Below are 24,688 nucleotides of genomic sequence, written 5' to 3'. Positions count from 1 at the left end.
TGTTATCTCCTAATTGTGAACCAATTCAAATATTCTTAACCAGCCCAGCTGGTTGTGGAAAAACATTTCTGATTTGCCTCTTGATGGAAATATACAACCACTTCAGTAATACAGATGAGTACTGTAATGCCTACATTACATGTGCTTCAACTGGTAAGGCTGCCGTTGCGATAGACGGAACTACTGTGCACACTGCACTCAAGATATCAACTGCGAGAAATCTGCCTCTGTTTGTGGAAGTTGCACAAGAATACAGATCGCTGTTTAAGTATCTCAAAGTGCTAATAATCAACAAAGCCAGTATGATCGGTGCCAAGCTGTTATCGCAAATGGACTGGAAATGTCGAAACGAGTTTCGGTAGGCAAGACATGTTCCTAATCGGGGACTTATATCAGCTGCCTTAGGTTCGAGCGACCCTGGTCCATAAACAGATAAAGATAAAACAGTGTATTGCTGGCCCCACTCTGGCATGGGCTCAAATATAGTAATACCCCGACTTACGCGGCTCGGAGTTACGCGGTTCTTGATTTTTTCATTTGGCAATACTGCCGCCCACTATCTTCAAGGTAGTTTTTCATATGCTATCGATATACAGTGCGACGGCGGAGAGTGAGAGCGAAAGATGAACAAAATTCAACTTTGCTACGCATGAGCTGCACACATATACAAGAATTTGTATTCCAACTGTCATATTTATGTGTGCATTCGAATTCGTGCTCAACATTTGTCGGAAATTACATCGTTTTCACGAAAGAAATGGATCGCGTCAGTCGAGCTGTATACAGTCAGTCCTCATATAACATGTGTTTACACTACACGAATTCGATCATACACTATTTATAAATACGGTAATGATATCTTATAATATAACACGAACCGAATTGGCTTATGCACGATTGGCCTTTGTGTTTACAAGAAATGGCAGTCGAACGCAGAGCAACACGATAGGAATGAAGAGAAGATTCTGAAAATGTATTTGTTTTAGGGGAAACACATTTCACCATAATAACGTAAAAACCAACACAATTCCAGCTATCAGTATGCAATTAGATCGAGTTTACTACCAGTTTATAACAGATTCCACTAGCAGAAACGCAACTGGATTTTTATTGTTTTATGGTAGTAACCCCTAGAAATGTGAGGTGTTAATAGTGTATCTCTGCCTTTATGGTGTTTATTCAGTTGCTACATGCGTGCAGCTTTGTTTATGCGTATCAAGCTGTCTCCTCGTTTTGTAATTGTGCTTTATTCCCTAAAAATGAGTAAAATACTTAAAAGGTGTGGAAAGGAAGCGTACTGGTGAAGACACTGCAGATTCAGAGAGGAAAAGAAAAGCAATTATCGGTAAACAGAGGCGGACTGGGTCAAAAATTTATAGTGGCCTCATACTATGGTTTATGGCCAAAATCACACAGGTCCACCGGGGTTTCCCCGGTAAGGCTTATGGCCAGTCGGCCTCTGTCGATAGAGGAAAAAAATATGAAATTGTGAAACGCTTTGAGCGAAATGAAAGACCATGTGATATTGCACGTGCTACAGGCCTAAATGAGGCAACAGCAAAAAGCACATGACAATTGCCAACTTGACAGAAGGTCTCAGCTCAATTGAAAAGGGCTTAAAAATTTTAGAAAACAGACTCCAACGAAGAACGCGTTATAGCTACAAAGCAAGGAATAAAAAAATTATTAGCTTGCTACGAAGAAATTCTGCATGAAAAAAAAAAGGCGCTGTGTCGTCAGATGAATTTGTTAGATTTTATGAAGCCATCGACATCGAAATAAATTTTTTACGTAAGTCATTTATTTTTTTAATACATATTTTGTATTAATATGTATAAAGAATTGCAATTTTATTAATATTTTTCTTTTAAACTAGTGTTTTTGTTAGTCCTTGGTCCCAATTAAACAAAATTCATATGTATTTATATGCAAAGTTGTACCCCGACTTACGCGAATTCGACTTAAGCGATTTTCGTCGGACCCACCTATCGCGTAACTTCGGGGTATTACTGTACTACGAACCCGATCAAGTTATGCGCCAATCAAACATCATGTTCTCATCTGTGTTAACCAAAATCGGTAACGGAGCTAAATTACATCAGAAGGAGCAAGAACTTATTGAGTCACATTTCTTCGCTCAAGTTGTTGTTGTTGTTGTTATTTGGTTTTTAGGAGCATTAGCAACTAAGGCCATATTGCTCCGGGGATATGCAGTGGTCATTCCCTGACCTTTCCGCATCCTCCGTATTTGGTGGCTCACGGGCTCGAACCCCAGTCTAATCAAGAAGCATGTGCTACTCACTGCTGCTCCTGCCCACCTGGCTACGGAGGCGCCCCCTTCGCTCAAGAGGAAGCCGATTGCCTCTGACTAAACGGTATACAACTCTACTTGCAAAATAATTCTGTCAGTGAGTGCAACTGCACGATCTTCAGGGCCGCAGAAGAGACAGTGTAATCAGTCACGCAAGACATATTCGTGGGTTGCAAAATGTGGAGCAAGAAGCACACGTTCACCAGAAACTATGAAATGTCGGTTATCGAAACTGGCGGATTACCCTACAAGCTCCTACTGGTCATCGGAAAGCCATATATTGTCACCACCAGCGTGGATATTACTGATGGGCTTGCTAACAACAGTGTACCCGAAGTGAGTATTATGTACAGAAGAACAGTTCTCCAATTGCGGAGCAGATATTTAAATGATCAAGCTCATTTTCTTTACATAGACTACTATTTACACAAGAACACCCATCGTGAGTTTGAAAGGATATTTATGAGAAATGATTTCTGTTCCGTATGCTATGCTACATTTGTGATCGTCTATGGTTCAGCTCATAGTGTTGAACAAGGAGCCCTTGGTAAATTATTCAAGATTGAATACAAGAAGAGCAACAGATACGATTGTGGCTCCAATTTGCCTTCAACCAGCAGTGTTGCTTCATCTAACAACAGTGTACCCGAAGTGAGTATTATGTACAGCAGAACAGTTCTCCAATTGCGGAGCAGATGAGATACCTTGGCTAAGATTGGAATGTTAGCTTGCAAAAAGGCGGCGAGATACATGAAAGCAAATAACATCAATCATGCAGCCGTGCCGCTCGCAAGATTAACCACATGTATATTGTAGATATCATAGTATTTCATTGAACCATTGAGGCTAATTATGCGAGCATCACTAGACTCTGGGGAGATTCCGTTGGATTGGAAAAGTGCCAATGTATCTCCCATATATAAGGGTAGTTCTAAGAGTGAAGTGTCAATGATATACAGGAATTTTCCTTTGTATAAGGCAATTGTCAGGCCATGCCTTGAGTACTGCGTACAGGTCTGGAGGCCTCATTTTAGGAATGATGTAGATTTTCTTGAGCATGTACAGAGAAGGGCAACAAGATTGGTGAGGGGGAATGAAGGGATCCTCTTACCAAGAGAGGCTTAAGTTCTGCAAATTTAAGCAGCTGGAGACTAGGCACCTGCGAGGTGATTGATTCATGTGTATAAGGCCTTGAATGGGTTGAGCACGCTGAATTATGAGGAAAGATAGATGTAGAATAGATGTGCGGAAATTTACTTTTAGCCAGCGGGTGGTTAATTGCTTGAACAAACGTCCATCTGTCGTTGTGGAAGTTGATAGATTAAATAAATTTTAGGAGAAACTGGACAAACGTTTAGAGGGAATGGTTGTGTGAAAATTTTTTTTTTTTTTTTTGGCTGATGCTGCATAAGCTCATATGCTTGCTTTCTTCCATTACATGCCACTCTTACTACTACTATTACAAGAATGCAAAATGGGATGACTTGCGGGGTTTCTTTTCCTTGGTCGGATTACTGTTTCATAACTTCTGATGTCAACTTTTGCTCAGATCATATCAGTGAAATTATTCTTGTAGGAATGGAATCCTTTATTCCACACTCCACTTTAAAATTTCGTCCTTTATCTAAACCTTGGTTTTCCAATAAATGTGCTAATGCTGTTCAAGAGAAGAATGTTGCATGTCTTAATTGGCTTGTTTTCAATTCTTCAGTTTCATTTTCTGCCTACTCCAAAGCTTGCAATAATTGTAAAGCAGTTATTAATCAGTCCAAACTAGATTTTGAACAGGCTAAGAGTAGAAAACCTGCTTCTTGCCCTAATGGTAGCCGAACATTCTGGTCCCTTGCCAAAGCTATTGGCCGCAACTTTTGCCCATCTCTGTTCTCACCTCTGTCCAAACCAGATGGTTCTGTTGTCACTTCAGCCAAGGATAAAGCTGACCTGCTAGCATCCCATTTTTCTTCCAACTCCTGTATGAATGATCTTGGTAAAACACCTTCCACCATTCCCAACACACTCCATTCAATGCCTTCTGTGGTCCTCTGTCAAAAGGATGTCAGAAAAATATTGACGAACCTTGATGCTAAGCAAGCTCCAGGTCCAGATGGTATTTCTCCACTTGTTCTCAAAATCTGTGCTCCTGAACTTACTCCTGTTCTTTGCCGCCTTTTCACTTTCTTATTCCAAAATGTGTTTTTCCTTCTACTTTTAAATTTGCTCATATCCAGCCAGTTCCTAAAAAAGGGTGAAAAATCCTTCCCATCCAATTATTGTCCAATTGCAATTACTTCTACTCTTTCTAAAGTAACGGAGAAATCAATTAACTGCCAACTCTTAAACTATCTAAGAAACCTTCCATCTAATCAACGATCGCCAGTATGGATTCGGTCAGTGTCGATGCACTGGTGATATTCTGGCTTGTGTTACCTGTTAATGGACAAATTTAATGGAAAAGTTGATACAATTGATAAATTGCAGAAATTCTTGCACAACATGGTACTTCTACAACTAAGTTTTGCTCTAACATGGTTTGAGAATTGCTGGAAATCTCGCATAACACGGTATTTTTGAGTTTTTGTGCTGGGAAAACCCTGCTATTATGTTAGATGTAATTTTAAACATTTCCATTCCTTTTTGTGAATCCCTGCTATTGACTCGCTAGCCGTTATCACCTTCGTAATATTTTTCTAAAGGGGTGGGGGAGATTATAATATTAATATCTGATAGAATTTTTTTTCCCTCCCCAACATCCTATTCATCAGAGATGATGGAAACAACAGATTCTAACTTCTAACACCTTTAATTTCTGCATAGCACTAAGGTACACACACACTTTTTTTTCGCACTAGTTTTATTAGGGACCGTGATGATACACTAAGTGAAGTTATAATAAAGAAATGGCATGATATGATAGCAAGCTCATTGATAAACATACTGGGAAACTTGTTATCTGCTGCTCTGACTCGAGTTCCTGGTTTTCCCTACCTTATGAATACACCATTCATATGAATATGAATGGTGCCTTTGAAATTTTTTTTTGTTAAATCCAAAGTCTATTATTTGAGGTTTATAAAGGGTTTACTGCATGCTGAAAGCTGCTTCAATTTAAAATAGTGTAACCTGTAAGCAGTTAACCACACACTGGAGAATCTAGTTGGAACTTGCTGAGCCAACTAGCAGAGGTTATGAACTAAGAGGCAATACTTTTTATCCCACCAGAATAAGAGAATTTTCCATTTTTTATTTTGTTTTATATTGATTACTTTTAGATTAAAAGTTCACTTTAATTATTTTTGTTTTTTCAATATTTATCATAATTAAATTTATGTATTATATTACAGACTATCAGCCTGGTTTTCCCTACCTTATGAATACACCATTCATATGAATATGAATGGTGCCTTTGAAATTTTTTTTTGTTAAATCCAAAGTCTATTATTTGAGGTTTATAAAGGGTTTACTGCATGCTGAAAGATGCTTCAATTTAAAATAGTGTAACCTGTAAGCAGTTAACCACACACTGGAGAATCTAGTTGGAACTTGCTGAGCCAACTAGCAGAGGTTATGAACTAAGAGGCAATACTTTTTATCCCACCAGAATAAGAGAATTTTCCCTTTTTTATTTTGTTTTATATTGATTACTTTTAGATTAAAAGTTCACTTTAATTATTTTTGTTTTTTCAATATTTATCATAATTAAATTTATGTATTATATTACAGACTATCAGCAAGAACAACAAGATGTTGCAGCACATAAATTATAGGATGAGGGTTATTCTTCAGGATAGCAGAACTTTTATTGGTACATTTAAAGCATTTGATAAACACATGAACTTGATATTAGGAGACTGTGAAGAATTTAGAAAAGTTAAGCCTAAACGGAGTAAAGAGAGTGAGAGAGAAGAAAAGCGTGTTCTTGGATTAGTGTTGCTGAGGGGAGAAAATATTGTTTCACTAACTGTCGAAGGACCTCCACCTACTGAGGTATATGTTTTTTTTATTCTTTTATTATATAGAAAACAGTTCTAATTCTAAGTATATTGAGTTACATTCTGGATAATTGTCTCTCTATATAGTGTCACAGTGCTTCAAGATACCATGCTTATTTATAGAAATCTTTTTATCAATACTGTAACTTGACTACTAATGTGTTGCATCTAAATTTATTTGGTTTATACATAAAATTACAATGCCTAATGCAAATATTTTTACATTTCAAAATTCTGGACCATTGTATATGTTATTGGGACTTTGTGTAGTTGTATTTTAACTTAATAGGAAATGGAGCCAAAAGATCCTCTTCTGTGTGTTGGGATAGTGTAGAGTAGCATTTCCCAAACTTTAGTCACGGAACACTTTTTATCTCACAACATATTCACGGAACACTAAACACAAGTTTAGCAGGAGCCAAAGAACTGTTGCTAATATTTTATTACATACAATGCACTGTGCATCAGGAGCATCCTTATTTCCAACACAGGTAAAGCTGAAATTCAAATAACTGTCATGATACTTTTGTTTTGGTCTTTTGTTAGTTGGTTCCTGTTTTTTTACTTTGGATTTTTGGGGAACATAGGCTGCGATTGTTCATCCTCACTTTGAAGTGTGACAATATTGTGTTTGTTTTCATCGACCACAGTTGCACTACTAGAAGTACTTTGCTTCTCGTTTTAAAGTTCCTTTTTTCAACCACAAATCCATGGTCACATATTTTAATAATATTTCAAAATACTATTTAATATTATTTCAATATAATTATCAAAAAAAAATTTATATAAGGAAGTGAGTTTAGTTATGATATCGGTTAGCTTCCTCCTCTCCTTCAACTCGTGTACCCCAGGCTAAATTGCATATGAATGGCATACTAGATCACCGCATTGCTACTTTTTCGTAGCTGTCATTAACTCTACGCATATTTCTCTATGCAGAGCCCGCCAAAATAAAGTGTTCTGCAGTCTATTTGATTATTAGTCTATGCCAGTATATTAATATCCGAAAAAAAAGCGTTAAATATTATAATGATACAAAAGTTGTGTACGCTACAAATATGCAAATTATTTATTTTTTAATTATTAATTACAATTTTTCGCAGAACATTTGTTCACATCTCACGGAACACAGTTTGAGAAATGCTGGTGTACAGTTTTATTGATTGTGGGAGGGTTTGAGTGTCTGAGAGATCCTATCAGTTGAATTCCAGTCAACTGTAATTCACTCTGTTTGCCTTCAAAGATGGTCTTTGATTTTACTATTAAAAATTGACTTTTTACCTATACTGTAATTAATGAGAAAATGGCTGAATTGCCAGCCAAACTGGAAATGCTGCAAAAGATTTCCCATTTATGACAAGGAGAAATTTTGAATGCTATCTGTTTATCTCTCCAGACATTATTTTTGTGCCCATGAGTAATTTATATTTGTGTTAATTTTCTGTAGCTATTTTTACTGGTATAAGTTTCCTGTGTCCATGGCTGTAAAATGCTATGTTCATTCAGTGTGGTAAGGGAGACAAAATATATTGAAGCAGTTAAAAGTTTATATTTAAAGACTTAAATGTTTCTATGGTATTTAATGTTGCTATATAGAGAAATGGTGCCTTAAAATCAGCCAGAAACACTAGTTGCGCCACCTATTTAAAATTATTTACATTACTTTTTATGGATAAATCTCTCTTGTTTAATGTGGATTCACTTAGGTTTAAAAAAAACAAAAAACCTTAAGATGTATGTGAAATATTCAACAAATTTGTTACAAAGTATTTTTATTAATATCATTTTATTTGGATATACTGGTTTAGCTAGAAGGGTGTATATTATGCAAATTCCATTTGAATGCATTCATTGGAATTGCAAGAGATCAAAACAGATTGCAAATACATAACAAGGTAAAAATCAATACATAAAATAATAAACAATAAAATAAATAAATACTAAACAATAAAAAACATAGTGGTGAATCCAGGAAAGCCTTTGCGGGGAATTCTTTTTACAAAGCGCTTATTGTTCGTGTTTATAGAGTTCTTTCAGTATGTCCTGTCTATAGTGCTTCGAGCTTCAGAAAGATGAGGCATTGATTCCCAGGGAGTTATACATTCCAAACGTATTTGCCGGGAACACCGACCTAAGGTATTGCACATTTTATAGACAAAGTGTTGAACTGCACCGGGTTCTTTGTGAGGTCCGAGGGTTTGCAGAAACATCCCAGATATCAGGTGAATCCATTTGGCAGCATAGAAGTTGTGCCAAGGTGTGTAGATTCTTCTCTTTGACTATGGTTTCCCAGGGTTTCATTCCCAGGTTTATATAGAGCACACTCCTAGAGATGGTGAAAGGGTAGCCCATCTCCCTATTTAGCCATCTCAGGAGCCAATATTCAACCCCCAGGAATCTCTTCAGTTGAGTAGAGAAAGCTCCTGACCAGAGTACCAAAGCTTAGAGCGGTACGGGTGTTAAATTTCTTTGGATGTGTTCCAAGAGGAACTCCCAAGGCCTAAGACCGACCAACTCCTGCCGGATTGCCCAGTACGCCGCAAGCGTTTTTAGCCTGGCCATCTTGAGGTGGTCTTTGAAAGTGAGCCCATAATAAGTAGAAAGTAAGTAGCAGTATTAATGTGGAAGAGTTGTAAAATTTAGTGTTAATTTTCAATGGGAAGGAAACGTTTACATCTATACAGAAAAGACACTGACAGGTTTGGCAGATTGGCAGATTAAATTTATTGTGTTCAACAGAAAAAGTAGCCTCAGAAGAATAAAATGTAATAACCCCGGACGTGACACACCCCACCTTATTGGTGATATCTATGACAGCTGCAAGCCTGATGTGTGATCATCACCAAGCAGAAGAACAACCTATATTAAACTAGCCACACTCAGCATTATGACATTGTCAGGCAAAATTGAGGAGTGGCGGACATATTAATGGACAGCAAAATAAACCTACTAGGCCTGAGTGAATCAAGATGCAAAGGAAATGGGTGTGGAGAGTTAAGAGGAGGCTATTAACTCTGTTGGTCTGGAGGTGATGTAGCGAGGAAGGGTGTACTCATCATTATAGATCATAGGATGTGAAGGAAAGGCTACTGGAGATGAATAACATCAGTGACAGACTCCTGTCAATTAAACTGCAAATGAATGGCAGTGAAACATTAAAGATAGTATAATGCTATGCATTATACTATCTTTAATGTTATTCACAACCATAATGTTATATCTTAATGTTATGTTCACAACCATTGCAAACTGATTGTGAACAGATGGAGAAGTCATGCTCTTCACAAATGACTTCTGTATATGGGGAGAGAGAGCAAGGACAAGCTCAAAGAGAACATCACATTCGGATATATGGTCATCGTGGGTGACCTAAATGCAAAAGTTGGAGTAAATGAGGACTAGAATACATTATGGGTCTGCATGGTTGGGGACCTAGGAATGATGATGGTGACAGGCTGTTGGATTTCTGTTTACGGAACAGCTTGGTCATAGGAACACCTAGTTCAAGAAGAGGAAGAATCACAAAGTGACAAGATATGGATGGGATGGCCAACATCTCTCATTTACTATATACTAGTGGATAAGGAGCAACATAGAAGACTAGTGGATGTCAAGGTCATTCCAAGTGTCTCCCTGGGTAGTGTCCATAGGTTACTTGTTGGAGTTTTAAGATTCCCTAAATTGAAGAGGATCAGAATAACAAGAGAGAGAAAACTACGGGTTCTCTCTCTCTGAAAATTAAAAGAAGAGGAAAAAGGGGTGATGTCCACAACAGTTCAGGAAGGTTGTGCCTACGATGGAGGTGAATAGCGTGGAATTAGAATAGAAAGTATTCAGAGACTGCATAGTAAGACTGACAGAGCAGGTATGCAGAAAAGCAACAGAAGGAGATGGGAAAGAAACCCTACGGTGGAATGAGAGACTTTTTGAAAAACAAGAATGCATTCAAGATCTTCTTCCAGAACAGAAGTGAGGAGAATAAAGAGAGATATAAAACCATGAAGAGAGAGGCGAAGAGGATGACTGTGGCTGGAAGAATGGAGTGAAATTAATCAAGATATCGACAATAATAAAAAGATGCCGTATGGCATGGTCAGAATAGGAGCAGAGATGGTGAACAGAGCAAATACCTGATGGATGAAAATGAGAACCTAATAACCAAGGATGAAAAGATAAGAGAAACATGGAAGAAGTATTTCGACAATCTGCTGAATGTGAAGGACAGCCAGCAAAAGAGACGAAGGCAGGTTTATCATGAAAGAGATGGTACAGAGAGAGAGACCAGACAGACCTGACGTGGAGTGATGTGGTACATGCATGGAAATACATCAAGACAGGTAATAAATATGCTACTATAGATGAGATAAACAGAGAGATATTGAGGGCTAGAGGTGAGGGAGGGATAGTGGATGTACAGACTTTCGATAAGACATCACATGTGAGTAAGCTGTACGGGAGTGTCGGAGCAGAAGATGAAAGGAACGATTGAAAACCAGATGGCTGAGTAACAGTGTGGCCTTAGGTCTGGCAGATCAACAGTGGATCTAATTTTCTGCATCAGGCAACTGATGGAAAAACATTATGAACACAACAAGGAACTATGAATGGCATTTTTGGACATAAAGAAAGCATTTGATGCCATAAAGAGAGAGAAAGTGTGGGAAGTTATTGAGAAATTTGGGGATAGAGGAATACCTTGTGGAGAGAATTGAGAATATCTACACCAACACAGTGAGCAAAGTTAAGAACAGTGGCTGGGTTAACAGAGAGCTTCAAAATAACATCAGGTTTGAGACAAGGAGGCATCTTGTCACCACTACTATTCATAGCTGTCATGAAAATGTGCAATGTAGAGTGGTAGAACAACTCAGACAAGACAAGACCAGATGAAAGTCATGCTCTTCACAAATGACTTCTGTATATGGGGAGAGAGAGCAAGGAACAAGTGCAATGGCAAATTGATGTGTGGACTACTATGGCCAAAGAATTTGGACTCTTTTACAGTCAGGAGAAGAGTGAAGCAATGGTTCTAAAGATGAGTGGCGAGCCTGACGGATATATTACAGTGGAAAGGAAAGAGCTGAAAATGGTTAACAACTTCAGTTATCTAGGAAGCATCATCACAAAGACTAGAGAGATAGACGAAAAAATAAGTAGGAGACAAGCGGGCAGGAATTTCTATAGGCAGACAAGAGATCTGATCTGGAACAGGAACATACCACTGAAGTGTAAGAAGGCTATATACCAGATCTATTATGTACCAGTTGTGACATGTATCTGAAACTTGGACTATGAGGAAAAAGGATGAAAACAGAATGCAGGGGCCAGAAATGAGGTTTGTGAGGAGCATAGCTGCAAAGATAAGATGCAACAAAATCAGGAATGGTGCAATTAGGGAGAGAATTCGGGTAGAAAAGCTCCAGAGTAGGATCGAAAGGTCCCATTTGGGATGGTTAGGACATGTCAAGAGGATGAACGAGAGACGTTTGCAAGAAGAAGGTTTGAATTGCAACTAAAGGACAAAAGACAAAGAGGAAGACCAAGAAAGAAGTGGCAAGACATGATAAAGACCGATATCATTAAGAGGAGGAGGAAACTGGAGTGAAGTCAACAACGGAGAGAAGTACATGGTGGCGAGGCTTCTTATGTCGATCTGTGGAACATTGGAACGACGACTTGTGATGTTGGTGGAAAAGACAGGAGGATGAACTGTCACAGTCCATCCTCAGACATTGTCCAGGACCACAACCATGTGCTGTGTTTTTATGCATCCAGTTAAGAGTGCTTAGTGTGGGATGTCTGTACTAGGATTTTATTAACTAAAAACACATTTTTTGGAAAACTTTTTTGATGTAATAACTTCTCTATCTGTTTAGGAAATTTATGAAAAAATTATAAAAATGTTAAAAATCCTTTGGAAAAAATGTATTACTTTTTTTTATGTAATAATATCCTCTCTATATATTTATGTAACACTTAATCAAATTCATCAACTACTGGACAGACTTCCAGAGAATTTATTCATTTTTGGCTTTTGTAAGCCCAAATTTGATAATCAAATCTAACAGGTGTGATATTCTGCTTTCAAGGCTGTTTTCATTGCGCCATCTATTATAAGCTCCACTACAATTACTTGGAAACTCATGGCTGCACCTGCTGGAAGAGTTCAAGGAAATTCACACATAGATGGGCATTATTTGAAACAGGCTTCTGTGTGTGTGTGTGTGTGTGTGTGTGCGCGCGCGCGCGCGTGCGCGCACACGTTGAGTAAATTGAGAAGTGCAAGGTGATATGAAAACCTCAACTTTACACCTTTGTTTAAAGTTGAGGTGTTCATTGTGCGAGATGCTGGCTTACAAGATGTGTAGCAATAAAGTTGAAAGTTGAAGAAGTTGAAAGATTATAAGGGGTTAGAAAACAAAAAAGAAGGTTAAAAAGAGTTCTAAGATATATATGTGAAATATTCAACAAGATGTATTAATGTGAAATTTAGTTTTAATTTTCAATGGGAAGTAAACATTTATATCCATACAGAAAAGACAGGAGGATGGACTGTGACAACAGACAATGTCAGGGACCACAACCATGACAGTCCATCCAGGACATAATGTTTCATATATCCAGGTTAGTCCAACAAAAGTATTTGGCAGTGATGACAGTAGTACTATAATAGAAAAGAATTAAAAATTGCCCAAATTTCAGTTGCCTAAATAATAGTGTGTAAATGTAAGGGAGATGAATGATAGGAAATCAAGGAGGGCAAAAGAAGTTGCAGCTAATGGGTGGTAAAAAAAGGTGAAGATTTGGGGCAAAATATTGTGGTATTATTTAGACAGAGCAGTACACTGCCAAAAGGAGTCAACTTCATTAAATTTTTTAAATATTCCAGCTTAGTGAAAGGCATCCTTTTCTACTGACTCTGAATCATTGCAGATGTCAATTTTGTTTATATTTTGGTTAAATAACATGCCATTGAATAATTCTTCAAAACGTGTCACACACAATTTCCTTTTGAAAGACAACGAACTTTGGCATGTACAAAACAAATGAACAGACTGCTCATAATTGTCATTCTTTGAATGATTTAATTGTATTTATTGAGTTCATTACAATTTTAAGTGAAGCATGTAAGCCCCATCTCTTTCAGCCCATCTCTTCCATCATGCTGTATGATTGATTACTTTTAGGTTTGACAGACCATGGCAAGATCCAATATTCTTTACGTTTTATAAAGAAACAGCTCTGAAACAGTGTTTGCAGGCTAGCCACTATAGTTCCCTGGACCAAGCCAAGTTTACTAACTTCTGGACATTAATTTGCAATCATCCATTTCTTTTCAATTTCAATTTATGTCTCTCCTTGTCATTTGAGAAAGATTAATTATGTCATCATCATTTAGTTCATTCAACCATTTCAAAGCCTTAAAACACTTTAAGTGATACACAAACATCTGTTTTTTTTTTTTTTTTTTTTTTTTTATGAAAACCCCAAACACAAAAGATGTTAGAACCTAGAGTACTTAGTGCTGTGCTTAGGTTGGGGGTTGAGAAGACGAAAGAAGATATTTGTTGACATTAGGCTTGAACTTCTGTAGACTGTAATTTTCAGGAAATATGTATGAAGGAGGGTTGTTCAAGAAAACGGCAGTTGAATGAATAAACGAGGAAGATGAAAAGTTGGTTCTGTGAGTTTGAGGTTGGACAGTAAATGGATGTTGGCTGGTGAGGCACATTCGAACTGTTTTGAAAGAGAGTGTGGGAATTAAAGAAACCAATTCAGAATAACACTACCTACGGCAGTATCTGTAGAAAAGGCATGCAGCAGAAACAGTACGTATATGAGAAAGCGAGTGGAGAGACTCTGTTAGAGATGAGTCATTAATTAACCTAACTGCCCTCTTCTGAATGGAATCAAGAAGCCTGAGAGAGGTTTTCGGGGCACCGCCCCGGATGTGAGAACAACATTCCATGGTAGGGCGGATTAGTGATTTGTACAGAATGAGCAGCTGTTTGGAAGAAAAGTAACACCGAGAGCGAAAGAGAAAACCAAGTTTTTTAGATACAACATGGAAAGTGGAATACAATGTGCTATAATTGGCAAAACTGGATAGGATTTCCAGTCAATGAAAGAAGGCCATTAATATACAAGAGGAAAAGAGTGGGGGAAAGAACTGAACCTTGGGGGACACCAGCATTAGTGCAGAAGTTAGAAGACAGAGAGCCATCTGCAATCACCCTCAGTGAGCGATCAGAGAGAAAACTGGATAACCAATTACAAAAAAACTGTTGGCAAACCATAAGATGGAAGCTTGTTTAGAAGACCTTTATGCCAAACACGATCGAAAGCCTTTGAGATGTCAACAGCAACTACTTGTGTTTCACCGAACTTTTCCATTGAATTTGTTCATAAATGGGTAACATAAGCCAGAATATCACCAGTGGATCAACATTGATGGAATCCATACTGGCGATCATTAATCAGACTGAAGGTTTCTAGGTAGTTTAAGAGTTGGCAGTTAATTGATTTCTCCATTACTTTAGAAAGAGTAGAAGTAATTGCAATGAGCAGGATTTATCACCCTTTTTTAGGAACAGGCTGGATATGAGCAAATTTCCAAGCAGAAGGAAAAACACCTTCGGAATAAGAAAGTGAAAAAATCGGCAAAGAACAGGAGTAAGTTCAGGAGCACAGGTTTTGAGAATAAGTGGAGAAATATCATCGAATGGTGGGAGGTGTTTTAACAAGATCATTAATACAGGAGTTGGAAGAAAAATGGTAGCAAGTCAGCTTTATCCTTGGCTGAAGTGAAAACAGAACCATCTGGTTTTGACCGAGGTGGAAGCAGAGATGGGCAAAAGTTGCGGCCAATAGATTTAGCAAGAGACCAGAATGCTCTGCTACCATTAGGGCAAGAAGCAAGTTTTCTACTCTTAGCCTGTTCAAAATCTAGTTTGGACTGATTAATATGTGCTTCACAATTGTTGCGAGCTTTGGTGTAGGCAGAAAATGAAACTGAAGAATTAGAAACAAGCCTATTACAATACGCAACATTCTTCTCTTGAACAGCCTTAGCACATTTATTGGAAAACAAAGGTTTAGATAAAGGACGAGATTTTAAAGTGGAGTGTGGAATAAAGGATTCCATTCCTACAAGAATTTCGCTGACACGATCTGAGCAAACGTTGACATCAGATGTTTTGAAACAGTAATCCGACCAAGTTAAAGAAATCTCGCCGGTCATCCGATTTTGCCTTCTTGTAATGCGAAATAATACAAGATTGGGAATAGCCATGAGATAAAGTCCATTGGAGAAGAGTCAATCACCAAGTTGTGATCTGAGGTGCCTAAAAGGACCACTCACTTCGACCATTTACTTAGAAGGGTTGTTTGGGAGAAAAAGATCAAGTGTGTTGGCTGTATGGTTAGGATTGTCTGGTATTCTCGTAGGTAAATGAACAATCTGTGCAAGGTCATTAGTAATTGCAAAAGCCTCAGCATCTCGACCAGCTAGGTCGGTGTGACTAGAAAATGGAAGCTAGCTGGAGTTGTGAACTTTAAAATCACCAAGGAAATTTACTTCACTCTTAGGAAAGTTGGACAGGAGAAGTCAAGTTGCAAAGGGAATAAGTCAAAGAGCTCCAAGTGATTAGTAGAGTTGGGGGAATGGTAGAGACAAGAGATGAATTTGACACAATGAGGTAGAGAGATTTTAAGCCAGAGAAGATCAAAGAGATTCCAAATTGCTAAGTCTCTGACAGGGAATATCAGAACAGACATATACACAAGTACCACCTTTGAGGCAAAAGGAATCATACAGCGAATAATTTGGGCATCTGAGATGAGCAGTAGTTGAATCAACGGATAACTGAGATTCTGTCAGAAAAAGTACATGAGGTTTGACAGACTGCAAGTGGAAATGGACATCATTGAGATTACAATTGAGACCGCATATATTTGTGAAATGAACTAGGAATTGTTTGGGAGGTTTAGATCTTTTTGCAGATAAGCTTACTCTATTAGTTTGACAATTCATGGTGTATTCAATAGTAAGAAAAGTGGGGGGGGGGCATGCTGTATGAAGCAATGAAATTTTTGGATATGACGTACACATCGTAAGAATATACCCAGATCCTTGACATAACGTGGCCTTGACAATGCCCCTGCATACACACTACTCGGACTCCCTCCAGTTACTGTCTGGCAGAGTAGAGGTAGCAAGATGATCTGGAAGCCTCCTAAAGAGTTACCAATAGGTTCGATTCGGTCCAGTGTACTAACTACCAGCCAGCCTGTGAACACCGTTTTAGAGCTGTACCCTTGAAATGTAAGGAAGATTGGATCTCTACGTGAGGGAAGAGATGGGGAAGGGTTGACCGGAACTTAGCTCTGGAGACTACACATGGGTTCCACCACTTCAAGTCTCCAATAAGCAAAATGGTGGTATTGCACTGGTTGAAGAGTCATCTACCACCTAGCATTGCCTGATAACACAGAGGGGCGGCATTTCTCCATGTGGTGTGGGCGCCACACTCCGACACCTGCTTACGTTGGTTTACACCTTGGTGGTCACCCACAGTGTGCTTATGCATGGAGGTTATACCCAGGATTACTATCAGTCCCACCATTGTGAAGGTGCAAGCAGAGGATTTGGCTGCACAGACCGTCCGGACTTTGCCGAAATTGGGTCCACTTGACTTGAATATCACCCGAATATCAGTTCCATCAGTGTTTTAGACTCCCAGGTAGCAAGTACAGCTTGTCTGGCATATCTGAGAGAATGTCTGTGACAACCTCAAGGATCAAAGTCTAGTTTCCAGATGCTGCAATTTACAGAACCATAGTCTTTCATGGTAAGAATATCCTTCTGTTCTCCCAAGTAATCTTGTTACATCCTTTCCAACAGATCTATTTCCTTCTTAAAATATCATTTTCAAATCTATACGTTGTATATAGGATGTGGTCTAACCATTGCTTTATACAATGGAATAATTGACTTTCTTCTTGCTGACTAAGTTCCTCTGTATTGACAGAATTCCATGAGCTAAGCAGCCTGTTTGCAGTCTCAGAGAACTTCATATCCGACTGTACTAACCCTGGGTTTTTCTCATTATTAACTACCTTGAGTTTGGTGCTGACTCTAAATGCAGTACTTTGCATTTATCAATTCAACTTTGCATTTATCAATTTATCAATCAATATCAAATCGACGCCTTTGTGTCAATTTAAAAGATTCTTTAGTGAATATTGCTTAAAGGAATTGTAAAATGATGGCATACAACTCAGCTGTGCAGGGGCTTGAATGTAAGTTGAGGATATAAGGTAGAGGTCATCAAGAAAAGGGCATTTGAATATGAATAAAAAAAAGTCAAGTTAATGCTGATGCACAAAAATTATTCAAAACATTTTTGTTTTTCATATTTTTATACACTGTTAGTTGTTTTAAGAATACTTAATGCAAATCTTATTGAATATTGAAAATATCTTCGTATGGATTTATGATTTTTCTAATGTTGTTATCTGCTCAAAGAATTAAAATTGTTTTGAAATATTGCTCTTTGAAACTGAAGAATAGAAGATGAAAGACATAACAGCAGTTTCTCTTAACAAAATAGTGGACGAGTATTGAAATCCATATCCAGTATTAATAAAGTGATTAAGCTTCATTAACCATTTGTATTCGACAGACAGCTAGAGCCTGGAATATTTGAAAGTACTCTCTCAGTATTGTCTACAGAACATGAGTTGCCAAAAAAAAACTGATTTCTCTCAGATATCACAAAAAATTTGTGCAAAAAAGTTGCACTAGCTACTTGATAATATTTATTTGTATTATTAGATAATCTCTTGGGATAACCTGCTACTGCAGTGATTTCTAACTGTTGAACAGTGAGCTACTACATTCCTTTCTGCAGTAAAAGTAAAGTGCAGCCATTATCAACCCACTGCAGGATGGAAGCCTCCTCAACAATTCATGTTAAGGGAAATGGACCATAATCTGTCACGCTGGTCCAATGTGGGTTGGCAGATCGACCGTATTCAGGTATTCAGCAGTGAGGGGCTTGAACCCCGGTCTACTCAAAGAGCATGTGCTACTGCACTCCCGCTCCTGCCCACTCGGCTACGGAGGCCTTCTTTTCCTTTCTGCAGTATGTTCTCCCAATTAGACAAATTTAAACAACATGGCTTAGTAAATAATAATAGCCATATAGTGTGAGGAAATGCTTATTCTGCACTGGTTGGGAACAAAAAAAAAAAAAAAAAGAAAAAGTAATAGTAATAAGAAAATACAAATAAGATAAGATATGAGTAGATAAGAAAATACAAATCTTTTTCTTCCCTCTCCACATAGGTAACTGACTATCCAGTTGACCTTTGCATTTATTCAAACTGTCATCCTCAACTACTTGTAAAGGTGACTAAAAAAAAATTCCTACAATCTAGTCTAAACCTCTTCCCCCATAATTTGAATTTATGAGTTTGAGTTTTGGAATTCTCTATAACAGTGAAAATTCTGCTTTTGTTCATTTTACTAACCCTTATGAACTTCAGTCATCATCTCTGAGTGGCCTGGTTGATAAGCCCACATATTCAGTCTTTCTTCATATTGTCGCCCTTTTTTTGATCTCATCATGTGAGGTTGCCCATCTTTTCGACCCTTTCAAGAAACTCAGTCTTTTTCAGATAACGTCATCATACTTGAACACAGTATTCCAAATGTGGTCTTACAATTGCCTTATACAGCGGGACTATGACCTCCATATCTTTACAGGATAATGTTTGATAAATCACCATGGGCTTTCCTGGCTTGCCTGTTTACACTACTCAGACAACTTCATGTCTGCCCATATTATTACTCCCAGATCACTTTCTTCCTCTATGGTTTTTAATTCAGTCCCACCAAGTGTATAATTTATTTTGAGGTTGCTATTCCCCAAGTGTTTTGCAATTTGCACCTTGCATTTTGCTGCATTAAATCCCAGCTGCCACTTTTCTGACCATTCTTGAAGTCTGTTCGTCTTTTAACCTCTCTTGTTGCTGCAGCTTGGTACTGATCATTAACGACTCTACCAGTCTTTACATCTTCTGCAAATTTTGACCTAATGCCTTCTATCTCATTGTCAGTGCCGTTTATGAAAATCAGAAACAACAGTGGTCCAAGAACTGATCCTTGGGGATCCCACTTCTGATTTAGCACCAATCTGAAGAATAACCATTAATTGCAATCCTGTCTTCTGCCCTGCAGGCACCCAGCAATTCATCTTTAATTTTTTCAGTAATCCCAACGTGTTCCAGCTTATATAGTAACCTCTCATGGGGGACAGATATTATCCGAGATTACTTTGTAGAGGTCTAATTTTTTTCATATCTCCCTTCAGTCAGAGAAAAAAAAAAAAAAAAAATACAAATTTTCTTTTCAAAGCTATGAAGTCACATGTAGAAGTAGTCATGTTTTTTCTTCAAATCTATGAAGTAGTCACATGTTTTTTCTTCAGATCTATGAAGTCACATGTAAAATGGCAAAACTACTAGAGGCATAATGCAAAGTGTACCCAGGAATACTTTAATTGCATAACTGATGGTATACTTGTTAGACAAAAACAGTTTTTTCTGAAACGTCATAGGAATATGTACTTCATTCTTTAGAAATTTGGTGTTGTAGTTGTAATTGTTGGTCTGAAAATCAACAATTCCACTTAGCGTGTCATACAAGTTGTTTATTGAAAGAAGCTTATAACACTTAGATCTTTAATATACACATAACTAACTTACGTGTATATTAAACTATGGACCCCACTACTCCAGGCCCATTCGTTACTACTTAGATCTTTCTGGAAAGACATAATTGTTATAAGCTTCTAATATTGCAGTTCTGTCTTTCTGGAAAGACAGAACTGCAATAAAATGTATCAGATTTGATACATTTTATTGCAGTTCAAATAAAATGTATCGGCATTGAATGCTGATACATTTTATTTGAATTAAGCTTTGTTAGTGTGCTGTATGAAAGGGGTTGTATTTCATGAAGCTCACTGAATTCAAAACTTTTAAGATCCCAGCTATGTGACTGTTCAGTTGATGTTACACAGTGTTGCTTACTATCTGGTCTGGACCTGGGCAGTCCAGTGTTTTGAGTTCAATATGCAGTAAACAAATTGCAAAAATACTGGACATGTAAATATATTTTATTTTTTTAATTAAGTTTTATCATTTTATAAGTTAGTTAATTTTATTTATATTTAGTCTTTATTACAGTTGTTTTCTCGAGAGTTTTAATAACCATTGCTTCCGTTTAGGTAGAAATGTGTTCTGGATGATTGTTTATTATTTTTCCCTTAATCATTTAATTGTTATTCTCATGTAGCCGGAATAATAAATGAAGCTTAATAAAAATTAGAATAAATTTATTTCAATATCCTCTTTAGCTGTTTGGATGTGAAATATATTTTCTCTAAAAAAAAAAAAAAGAAAAGTATAAAAACTTTGCAATCAAATTTGAATTATAAGTTGTATACTTCCTTTCATTATTGTCTCTTTGCAGTGGATGAGCTCTTTGCAGTAGTCATCCTACTTATCTGAAATATTAAATTCCTCTTCCTTTTGTGTAGCAGCCAAACACGTGGAGGAGTGCTACTTTCTTTTCAGCAGTGAAAGTATCATCACCACTCTGTTTGTATTGCTGTGAATGAACATTCTTAAAGGAGATTCTACAAGTGTGATCTTATTGAGATGTGTGAAAGTGTCATTTTACCAAGAGAAAAATGAGGGTGAGCTCTGTTTCAAAGAAAATCAATCTTTATCTGCAGCATACTACAGAGCAGTTGGTTCTCATGTTGCCCTGTTGCATGCTGAGTTGCTTACAGTAAAACTGTTTAATATTTCTTTCTATATGAGGACTGCAAACATAGCAAAAGCTCATGCATGCCACATATAATGATAATAATTTTTTTTATATTTTGTTTCATGAAAATAAACAAATTCATCTTTTTATTTTAGTGGTGAAAACAAGAGATAGCTACAAAAATATGAAAATGTTTAACGCACGCACCCACAGAGGGCAAAATTTTGAACCTGCCCCATACTAAGGTTTTAATATATTTTATTATATACCTTTTTTAACACTTATTTACACCTAATTTTTATATTTTGTAGTTTAGTTTGTTGACAAGGTTTGATTATAGCAGAAATAAAATTTATATTTACTAACATTTTTTGGATAAAACAAATTTTAATACAGGTAACGCTTGTGTAACATGGTAATTAGGTTCCTACAAAATCTTGTGTAGTGCTACTTTACCAGTACAAAAAGGGGGTTATGTTCCAAAAGCTAATAAAAATCCATTTTTTTAATATAACTATTGGAAACAATTTTATTAAAAATAGTAATAACTAAACAAATGCCTTACAAACTGGGATACACATATGTCAGATAATGTACGTTCATTTAATTTTTTTGTGCAGCATCTAGATTTTGTGTATCTTCTGCTCTCTTTAAAAAATCAGTATTCTAGGATTGTTTGCTTTTGCTTGATAGATCTTTGTAAATTGCATGGTATGTAGCTAAGCATTTTTGAAGTTCCCTTTTGAACTTTGTGTTCCTTTCAGTCAAAGGATCTGCATTCAAAAAATAAGATTCTAATTGCTTGGCTAAGTTTATGCCTTCCTGTTTACTTTTTAGTGTAAAATTTGGAACTTCAGAATTTTCATCTGCACTGTCATCCTCTGAATTGATTTGGTTTACCTCCAATTCCATTTCCACCAAATCTGTTTTGCCAGCCTCTTTTTCTACAGTAATTCTCAAACGTCTTCAGTAGTCACATCATCACAACTTCCTTTTACCGACTTAGCAAGTTCTGCTATCGCACGAATACTGTTTTCTGCCGGTTTGACAATATTTCCTGAACGAACTCACTCTGGCCATAATATTTATCCAATACGCATTCAATGCTGACAGTTTTACTTCTTTGAGCGATAAAGCTATGATTCCGATACTGTCTGCAATTAAAAAATGTTTCCATGCCTCCATCACTTCAATAGATTTGGAATCAATTTTTTCCAAAATTCGTTGTAATGAGTTTTATAGGTAGATACAGTATAATGACTTGATCTAATGGCTGAATTAAAGAAGTTGTATTAGGTAGTAGGAACATTACTTCAACATTTTGGCACCTCCGTAGCCAGGTGGGCAGGAGCAGCAGTGCGTAGCACATGCTTCTTGATTAGACCGGGGTTCGAGCCTGTGACCACCAAATACGGAGGATGCGGAAAGGTCAGGGAATGACCACCGCATATTCCTGGAGCGATATGGCCTTAGTTGCTAATGCTCCTAAAAACCAAATAACAACAACAACTTCAACATTTTAGATGACTTCACTCTTTTGGATGGCCTGGTGCATTATCCAATATTAATAAAACTTTGAAATCTAGATTTTTCTGCTTTAAATAGTTTTCCACAGCTGGTACAAAACAAGTTAGAAACCATTCTTTAAATAAATTGGCAGTTACCCAAATGCCAAAGTTCGTTAGGCATAATATAGGGCTGGAATTTAATTCACAACAAAAATGATTCCAATACAGTTCTTAAGAACAAAGTTAAGTAAAGTTTAGTAATACATACCTGGAAAAATTTATAAACGATCAAATAAAAACCAAAATAATCTTATAAAAACCTTAAAAAGTCACGAACTGCACGTTTTGAAGTCAGTTTTTTTATGGTTTCAAACAAGCACAAGTTCAATAGCAGAGAACCTAACACGGGGATTTCCCAACAAATTAAAATACGGGGATTTTCCAATTATTATTATTTTTTTGCATAATGACTAGTGAATCAACAGTGGAGATTCACAAAAAAGAATAGAAATGTTGAAAAATTACATCCAACAGGGTTTTCTCTGCACAAAAGCTCAAAAATACCATGTTATGCGAGGTTTGTCACAATTCTCTAACTGTGTAAGAGTAAAACATGTTATATAAGTACCGTGTTGTGCGAGGATTGCTGCAATTTATCAATCATGTTAGAGTGAAACTGTGTTGTAGAAGTACCATGTTATATGGGGGTTGTCTGTATAAGATTTTTAGTTATTTATTTTGCACGTGTTCTAATTCCTTTTGCTATTTGGGTTATGAAATCCATAACTCAAATTTTCCAGATGGTATGATTTTTTTTCATAAGGAAAAAAAATTAATTACAAATGCACAAGAACACTGATATGATTTATTACTGTGGTGATTCAATAACTTTCCAAAATTTTTAAGGGTAAGTTAACAAAAAAGGTTGAGAACCCCTGCTAGACGATAGATATATATTTTTATTTTTTATGAATTATATCCCCATAAAATAATGTTTTCAGATTATGTAATAACTTTTTAAATTATCTCAATAGGAGGGTCTTCCACGTGTTCCGATACCCGGTGCTGCACCTGGACCTGGTATTGGTCGTGCAGCTGGAAGAGGAGTACCCGCAGCTCCTGTTGGAGCAGCCCCAGCTGGTAAGCACATTGTTACATTTAGTTGTAAAACATAAGTAATGTAATATTAGGTTTCAGTGGTATTTTAACATCCAGTATGGTTTGTTGAATTAAACTCATACCACACAACCCTAGTTTTGTAAAGGGGTCTTAGGGTTCCAGAATTGTTCTGTGAATTTTTAATTAATGATTTTTTAGTGAATTTATATACAATAAGTGCCAGTTAGAGTGATCATGTTTGCAAATTGAATTTTGATTCTAATAAACGGTGATTCTAATAATGAAAATTGACAAATATTATCCAGACTGAAAATAAAGATATAAAGCACAAATTTACACTTTATCACCAAAGGTTTTTTTAACAATTAAGTGATACATTAAAATCGGAAAAAATGATACGTGAAAATTGTAAGTATAAATTTATACTTACGTACATAGCTTAATTAATATACATATTAATTAAATATAACACTTTTTAATATGATTATAATTTAAAATAGTCACTTATTTTAGATTGCTTTAAATTATCACTACAAAGTCTATTTATAGATTTTTCAATATTGTGTAACAATCTATATTCACAATCACTTGCACCAATTTCTTCCAACGCTCTCCTCAGGACGGCTATAGCTTCACGAGTTTGCTGTTTTGTAACTGGAATTTGTTTGAGTTCATTTTCCTCCTCCTCCTTGGCAAAATTATCAGTAACAGACTGGATAATTTCTTCATCTGTTAAAGCTGTAGTAATTGTAGATCACCATCTACTATGTCCACCCATCATTAAACTCCTGTTCACTCATGTCTTCATGCTTTTCAACGTGATCATTATTGTGACTTAGTTGACCATCATGAATAATTAATCCACATTTTTTGAAACAGTTGCTAATGCAGGTTTCGGAAACTTCATTCAGGCACTCATTGT

General features: G+C 36.8%; 1 protein-coding gene across 1 annotated transcript in view; it reads left to right on the top strand.

Moving 5' to 3' along the window:
- Positions 1–24,688, top strand: part of SmB (small ribonucleoprotein particle protein SmB) — a 62,876-nt gene that overhangs the window by 26,275 nt on the left and 11,913 nt on the right. The window contains exons 2-3 of the mRNA XM_090376869.1: positions 6,032–6,295; positions 23,682–23,787. Of these exons, the coding sequence (XP_090232995.1) occupies positions 6,032–6,295; positions 23,682–23,787 (370 nt within the window). The remainder of the gene's footprint in view (positions 1–6,031; positions 6,296–23,681; positions 23,788–24,688) is intronic.

The sequence above is a fragment of the Mastigoproctus giganteus genome, chromosome 7 (genome assembly GCF_048544385.1).
Source record: "Mastigoproctus giganteus isolate SK-2022 chromosome 7, ASM4854438v1, whole genome shotgun sequence".
NCBI lineage: Eukaryota > Metazoa > Arthropoda > Arachnida > Uropygi > Thelyphonidae > Mastigoproctus > Mastigoproctus giganteus.
Note: the sequence above shows the minus strand (reverse complement) of the source record. Positions and strands in the feature narration are given on the sequence as shown.